The sequence below is a fragment of the Triticum urartu genome, chromosome 4 (genome assembly GCF_003073215.2).
Source record: "Triticum urartu cultivar G1812 chromosome 4, Tu2.1, whole genome shotgun sequence".
In the NCBI taxonomy this organism is placed as follows: domain Eukaryota; kingdom Viridiplantae; phylum Streptophyta; class Magnoliopsida; order Poales; family Poaceae; genus Triticum; species Triticum urartu.
Window position 1 is genome coordinate 580,217,926 of NC_053025.1, and position 8,488 is coordinate 580,226,413.

An 8,488-nucleotide genomic window follows, 5' to 3' on the forward strand; every position below is an offset into this window, starting at 1 on the left:
CACGCACAGGTCTGCTCTCACGTGCGAATATTTATTTATTTTTGTGTATGTGTATGCATCCCGTTCTCGTAGCTCTTGACCATATGCATGACGCTTACACACAGGCACTTTGCCCAGACAGACATACATACATGATACATGCACCCAACTCCGGCCGGCCGCCACTTTGGTAAACGTACCTACGTATACACCCCCTAATATTACGTACTACGGTACTAATCAATTGCTCCAACCTAATCCTACTTACTTAATAATGACAATAATACTAATAGTTTTTACCCTCCTAAAATACTTGGCCATACTATAGCAAGCAAGCACTAGCTGGGTACTACGTACGTACAACTGCGCCATGTACTACTCCCTCCGTTCCTAAATACTTGTCTTTCTAGGCATTTCAACAAGTGACTACATACGAAGCAAAATGAGTGAATTTACACTTTAAAATATGTCTACATACATCCGTATGTAGTAGTCATTTGAAATGTCTAGAAAAACAAGTATTTAGGAACGGAGGGAGTACTCCGTATGCATGCATGAATGATGAATGCATGTCTGCTCTCACGTGCGAATCATTGTATGCATCTTCTTGGAGTAGCTAACTAGCTATGGGATGGTATTCGTTATGGCTACCACTTAGCAGCAGCTTGACTTCTTCTCAGATGCACTAGCTAATTAAGCTAATTAAGCTAGCTAGGGCTAGGTAAGATCGATCGAGTTACTTTAGATCTTCACTGACATGCATCGTGATAGTACCATGGACAGTATTAGTTCGTTCTTCAAATATCGATTATGTTGGCTTGCTGCAAAATAAACTCTCTCTTTTTTTTTTGCGGGGAAGGAAAATCAACTTCTGTACGTACTAGGTTGACAATCATAAGTAGCCATGAATAATAATTCAAATAAAAAAGACAATCACCGTCTTAGGAGATGGCTAAATGACATTATTGTCAGGCGGCTATTGCGTGATTCATGATTACAAAGAGATCCTAATAGGTTAAGACGGCTATGGTAGGTGTTGGAGATTTTTTTAAGTGTCCTTAATGGGTCCTGAAGATTTAAAGTGAGACAATATTTTGAATTTTGAAACACAGCAGAATGGCCATTGGTAAGTGCATTGTATAAGTTTGTGGACCGGGTAGGAGAAAAAGATATGTTGCCGCATTGGAATTGCAATTTGTTCGCTCTCTTATGCTACAATATATAAAATGGAGAATTGGTTGGAAAGAGAAACTAAAACATAGATCACGATTTTGAGTCGGGCTCACAACATTTCATTTTGTTATTTGTGTCTTCTTTTTTGCGGGAATTTGTGTCTTCTACAAGAGTGTTGTTCTCATATTAAAGTAGTGCTGCATTTGTTTATTTGTGTTTGGTCCCACATGTGAGTAAAGTATATTTGTTTATGTCTCTTTGATGGCTGCTAGTTGGCATGTGAGGAGGAGTGTATTTATTTATTGATGAACATCTTGAGTGCAAATGCATGAAGTGTTAAAAAACATCAGAAAATCCCGGAAGAACAAAAGAAACCATTTCTCAAGAAAAAATTTAGATTGGGAGTAATTAATTAATTATCCGACAGTAACAAAACAATATACGAGAAAATATGAGCAACAATTAATGACCAGCATTATAAACTTGTGAGTTCTATATTAGCATAGATACATACTGAAAATATTTAGTGCAATTTTCTATAACTAAGTAGGTGATCCCCATTAACATATTTATCTCAACATGCAACTATGTCACCACACCATGCAATCATGCATGGGAATCTCATGATGAAATCATACTTGAAAACTTTCATTTTAAAGTAATTCTAATATGCTACTTATATTTAATAAATATCTATGATCATAAATAATTCTAGTTTTAGATCTTATATGGTAATTCAAAAACTTATCTTTTTTGAACACACTACAATCACAGATGCCCACATGCATGCACATACACTCACCCCTATAAATACTCGCACACACACCCTATATATCTCTATAAGCACTACCGAGATATTTAGCCAGCATCACATCTTGAAATTGACGAAGTCACCACATACGTCTTGTAATCGACGGAAACGTCTCCTCGCATTGAACGAACATCGCCAAAAAGTTTGAAATAAGTCCAGATAAAGGCAAGCACTATCTAGGACTTTAACCCTGGTGGGTTGGTTCCACCACAAGGAACCTAATCATCTGAACTACACTCAGTTCGCTTAATCTAGATACTTATTTTATACTCCCTCCGTTGCTAAATATTTGTCTTTTTAGAGATTTCAAATGGACTGTCACATATGGATGTATATAAACATATTTTAGAGTGTAGATTCACTCATTTTGCTCCGTATATAGTCACTTGTTGAAATCTCTAGAAAGACAAATATTTAAAAACGGAGGGAGTATAACTAAATCTCGTTTAAATACATTACAAGTAATTTCTGCAGCAACGGATGGGATACTATCTAGTCTAGTCTAGTTAATGAAATGCTGCATACTAAGAGCATCTCCAGCCGTTCGCCCCCCCCCCCCCAGGGCGCTAAAAAAGGGCGGTCTGGGGGCGAACCGGCGCTAGTTCGGCCCCTGGGGGCGACCTAGCTCCCAGTCACGCCCCCAGGACGTTAAAAAATCGAACTTGGTCGTTCCCGCTCACAAAAGACGCCACAAGTCGGGCGATCGCAAGCCATAATTCGGCGTACAAAAAATAGAGCGGCAGAAGTTTGCGTGCGCATCACTCGGCGGGCTCTGCCCCAGGCGTCGGCGGAGTTGGCGTGCACGGGCTTGGCGGTGTCGGAGCAGCCTCTGCGTTGGGCGGTGTCGGCGCAGCTTCGGTGGTGCTGGACGTCGTCACGCGGGCTTGGCGTCGGCGTGTGCGTCGGCGTCGGCGGCCTTGTCGAGGGAAGCTGGTTCAGGATGAGGCCGCGCTCTGTCAAGTACCACGCCTTGACCGCCTCGTCGGTGCTCTGGAGCATGTCCGCCCCGCCCAGCAGGAAAGCCAGGTCGGTGTTTCTCTTCTTCGCGGCGACGTTCGTCCGGAGCAGGTCGAGCTTGACGGCGCTACTCGACATCAACACCGACCACCGCGCCTTGGTCTTCTCTTCACGAAGGACGGCCCGGGCCTGCGCGTCGGTGAGGCAGTGCTCGATGGACTCCTGCACTCGAGCGGTGGCTGTGTCGGCGTATTTCCCCTTCTTGGCAACTTTGTTGCCGTCCAGCCGCCCTTCCGATGCGGCAGGAGTCGGCGCGTCCGGTTTGTAGGTCTCCTTGGCCTTGTCGAGGGTGCGTCGGACTTCCGCCCACTTCTCGCACTTGTCAATGCGCTTGTAGACGTGGAGGCACTTGAATTCGGCGTCGCTGTTGCTCTGCCGGTACAGGGTGAACATGCGCAGCAACTGCGCGGAGGGACAAACAGTTGGCGCGCGTACACGGCGAAGAGAGGCGGGAGGCTGGCATGGCATACCTGATCCTCGACGCCGGCGCTGCTCTCCGGGCGAGCCGCGACCTCCTCGACAACCCCATGCCATTTGTTGCACGCCCCCTCGGCTTCCTCTGCTTCGGCTGGGCGACGGAGGCAGTCGCGGTTGCCGCTGCGCGGGGGGCGACGTACTTCTTCGGTGGCATGGCGGCCGGCTGGGAGGGAGGCGAGCGGGAGGAAGATTGGCGGGAGGAAGGAAGAGTACGGGAGGGAAGTGGGGAAAACGCGGGTAGAAACGGCGGGAAGAGGCGCTCGCCTCGCCGATAGGACGGACCCACGCGCCCTTTTCGCTTGTGCCGGCGCCCCAGGCGCCCCCCAGGAAGCCGGGTTCGGCCTGGGTCCGCCGGCACCAGCTTCGCCTCGAGCCAGCGAAAAATGGGCTTTTGGGGGTGCGACTGGGCCGTTTTTTCGACGCCAGCGCGGCAAAATCACCTGGGAATGGCTTGTTGGGGACGCGGCTGGAGATACTTTAAAAATACTTGGGCGTGTATCTATGCAAGGGAGGGAGGGAGGGAGGGAGGCAAGGTGGCATCATTGCATATATGCATGGGTATCCTTGAGCTTTTGGACGGTCAACATGCATGCGAAGACCATGCATCTATGGAGGTGCAAGATGGCCGAAGTGAGTACTAGTAATCCTAGCTAGGTGATATATGCGTGCCTGCCTGATGCGTTGCCACCCCCATGCATCCCCGGTGATCCTGGGAATGAGCCTTGCACTTGCACAAGGAAAAGGGTGTGGTATGGTCGTCTCTACTGACTTTCAACTGCGGGCAGCCGGCCTCTCTCTATCCGTGGGAAAGAAAACAAAAAATATTTGTTAAAGTGGCCCGGACGGAATATAATCTGCTATTGAATTCGGCGAATGTGCGGCGCGGACGACAGAATGGTCGGTTGAGGTGTTCATTCATGCATATATAAACTGCTTGCGAGCTGCTTTTATGTATGGAGCGGAGCATATATAAAAAGTGTAGGTTGCATGCCAAGCTAGATCAGATGCTGTTTTAGTTGCTTAGTAAACAAAGGCTACTCTTTAGGTAGTGATGGATATATTAAGAAATTGACCAACTGCGATTACTAGTAGAAAGCTGATTGCATGCATGGGGCCAACGAAATTTAGATGTCATCGATTGATCAACGGAAGAGGTTGGCGTTGACGAGGTCGCCGGCAGCACGCACTAATTGCATGCCTTGGAGAGGTGGAGTTGTGTCAGTTGGATCGAGCTAATCGACCGATTCATTCAAGGCACTAATGTCAGTCGCCAAGTCAAACCATAACTGCCTACTAGTACTAGTCAGCGCATGCAATGCATGGATGCAACCTCACTCACCTCATCACCCGGCCCGCAGGTAAGGTACGATACGATACGATAGAGGTTCATGCGTTCATGGCATCACCTCCCACCTCACTGTCTACTGTCTACTGTCTCCATTCTCATCCTCTCCTCCCCTCTGCATTACTATGCACATTACTTACCTGATTTTGTCCCCTTCCTTCCCCGCCAACATATATATGTCGTGTATACAAGCAAAAATAAATAAATGAAAAGGGCCGAGTAATATTTTAAAACTAATGCACACACAAATAACCCTTTTTGGAATACCTTGTAACGGAAAAGCACAACACAGAGAATAAATCGGTGGTTGCATGGTTAGGAGGATGCTAAGATGGTGGTACCCTTGGCCCAACAAGGAACAAACCCTAGGTTCCATACTTAATTTGATGTCTCATTATTAATGTGGATTAATCTTTCAATGGGATACGACTGTCAATGCCGAGGCATCCATGGTGACTTCGGCAACCTTCACGCTCCACAACTTTGACCTGATCTTCAGTACGCGTTGAACCGTCTAGAAATTCATTCAGCCAGAAACACAAGTACAAGCAAAGGAAATAAGAGGTCTGGTGGGGCAACAACACAAGATATGCCAAAAACCGGGAAACAAATCAATACAAGACACCTCCGAGAAGAGGAATTAACTGTTGGGAGACGCGTCGATCTTTCGGCCGACCAACTGAAGACCTACCAGCATGCCACCTAGAAGGTTCCACTATAGCAAAAATGTGAAGAATTTAGACACAAAGTTAGAAGAAGCATGCCGTAAGAAAAGAATACACGCTGGATAATAATCATCTTATTACGTAAAGTCCATAGGGTCCAAGCCATTGCCGCAAACACCAACCAGAAGAGATGTGTCTATTCTATTGATTATATTATATGTGGGGAATAATTTGTTAAACAACGATGCGGCTTTATTGATTAAGTAAAAAACAATACAGCATATCAGAGCGGGAAAAAACAAAACAAAAACAACCAACGCATAACAAAGAAAAAAACTAGAAAATCACACCAAGCAATGTCGTTGTCACAATGCTTTACAATACCTTGTATAATAATTTACAATCCAACATTTACGGCAGCCCACATCAATTTAGAATCCACCACGTTTTCCAGAAAACTGGAGGGGGATTATATGTACATGAGTTTTACAGGCATGTACTAAGTACGTATGTCCTTTGAGGTGCATGCATGCATGTAACTGAATAAGTGTTGTGTCTACATACTAGTGCCAAATACTTATATGTAGCACATACATCTGGAGATTATAATTAATTATAGAAAGAAACTTTGGTTGTATGCATACATGCATGTAAGCATATACTATATTATGATATGAAGTGCAATGCATAATGCATAGGAGGAAGAGTAGAGTAGGCACTCGAGACGTAGAGTGGACGTATGCCTTTACGCTACCCGGGAAGGAATGGTCGGATTCGTTGGGAATGGTTTGGATCCGCACGTGCCGGTCCCGCCTCCAAATATTGACATATCCCTTTCCCACCCTCTCCTTTTTAAACCCTCCGACTCCCCCCGCCTTCTCCTCCAACCCTTCATCACCAACATCGATCGATCAGCACTTCATTCTCCCTCGTTCCATCCAAGCTCCACCATCCATCACTGATTTGCACTTACCTAGCTACTCCGCAACCCCCACTTCCGGCTTCTTCATTTCTCACTACTAGTACGTAGTTGAGATTATGGAGGGCGGAGAAGGATCCGGTGGCGGCGGCGAGCCGACCAAGTACCGCGGGGTGCGCCGCAGGCCGTGGGGCAAGTTCGCCGCGGAGATCCGGGACTCGAGCCGGCACGGCGTGCGCATGTGGCTCGGCACCTTCGACACCGCCGAGGAGGCCGCGGCCGCCTACGACCGCTCCGCCTACTCCATGCGCGGCCGCAACGCCGTGCTCAACTTCCCCGACCGGGCGCACGTCTACGAGGCCGAGGCCAGGCGCCAGGGCCAGGGCTCTTCGTCGTCGGCGAGGCAGCAGAATCAGCAGCAGCAGCAGCAGCAGGGGCAGAGCGGGGTGATCGAGTTCGAGTACCTGGACGACGACGTGCTGCAGTCCATGCTCCACGACCACGACAAATCCAACAAGTAGATCGATGGATCATCCATCCATCCATCCATGGATCGATCCATAATACCTACTGTATCATCCCGGCCCGGCCGGCAACATCGACCTGCGTGCATGCGCGGGCGCGGATGCAATCTACACTACCTACCTATGCATTCCGGCCATATATTAGGTACGTAGATTATATGTGTACGAGAGCCTACGAGCTCGATGAAGATCGTACGTGGTGCATTCTGATGCATGAGGATTCCATCGACACGACCCTCTACCATATATTTGATGGGTCGATCGAGTAATTTGCAGCCAATAATCCAATCGATGATATGGGGTTTTCAGTCTCAAATGACACAATCGCAATGCCTACATTTTCAGTTACAGTATGCTTAATTAACCGACTTGTATCATCAACATATATATGCATCGATCATCTCAACATCAACATATATACATACTGTAAACCATCCTCGTACTTCCTGGCGAGATTTATTCAATGTTGGGGCATTAAATCAAATGGCCTGCTAGCTTGTTAGTCACACATGCACATGTAGGTACTCGATTACCGGCCCGGTCGGAGAGGTATGGAACCTACCTGGAAGCTTCTTTCTTTCATTCATATGCATTGCATAAGGGAAGTAGGGCTGGCTGCTAACAGCAGCTGAAAGATGGATGGAAGGAATCAAATATGCATGTCATCCATCGCCGCCGGTCCCGGTCCCGGTCCCGGCCCCCGCCCCGGCCGAGAGAAAGTAGGACGTACGGCTGGCTGGAGCCACAGTCTCAACAGTCGACCATGCACCCAGAATGCACTCCGTCCATGAGAATTCAGGGGCTGCGATGGAGCAACAGTACGTGCATGAAGCTTCTCGGAAGTCGGAACCTGCCCGCTTTCATTCCGGCCGTCACCACCAGTAGGTACGTTCACCAACACACCTCTGCTATTCTGCTGCTGGTAGATCATCGATTAATTACCTGCGCGCTGAAACCAACATGGAGAAACATGTCATGTGTAACTGCACTAACTCTCAATCTCCTACTCCTTAGGGCATCTCCAGCCGTTCGGCCCCCAGGGCGCCTAAATAGAGCGGCCTGGGGGCGTGCCGGCGCTAGTTCGGCCCCTGGGGGCGACCTAACTCCCAGTCACGCCCCCACGCGCCGGCCCCAGGATGCGGAAAATTTAAACTTGGTCGTTCCCGCTCTCAAAAGACACCACAAATCCGGCGATCGGACGTAGTCTGGTGTTACAAAAAACAGAGCGCCGCCGCCGCAAGTTCGCGTGCGCAATGATTCACTCGGCGGGGTCGGCTCCAGGCGTTGGCGGAGTCGGCGTGCGCGGGCTCGGCGGTGTCGGAGCTGCTTCGGTGCTGGGCTGTGTCGGCGCGGCTTCGGCACTGCTGGGCGGCGATGTAGAGGCGTCGCTCGGGCTTGGCGTCCGTGTGTTCGTGGGCGTCGTCGGCGTTGCCGTCGGCAGCTCGCTCAGGATGAGGCCGCGCTGCACCAGGTACCACGCCTTGAGCTTCTCGTCGTTGCTCTGGAGCATGTCCGCCCCGCCCATCAGAAAAACCATGTCGGTGTTCCTCTTCTTCGCGGCGACGTTCGTCCGGAGCA

The 8,488-nt window shown here is 48.7% G+C and overlaps 1 protein-coding gene across 1 annotated transcript; it reads left to right on the plus strand.

Moving 5' to 3' along the window:
* Positions 1 to 6,370: 6,370 nt before the first annotated feature.
* On the plus strand, positions 6,371 to 7,197 carry LOC125554237 (ethylene-responsive transcription factor ERF096-like). The gene has a single exon (XM_048717816.1). The coding sequence runs from the start codon at positions 6,506 to 6,508 to the stop codon at positions 6,905 to 6,907; it is 402 nt and encodes a 133-aa protein (XP_048573773.1). The 5' UTR covers positions 6,371 to 6,505; the 3' UTR covers positions 6,908 to 7,197.
* Positions 7,198 to 8,488: the final 1,291 nt, after the last annotated feature.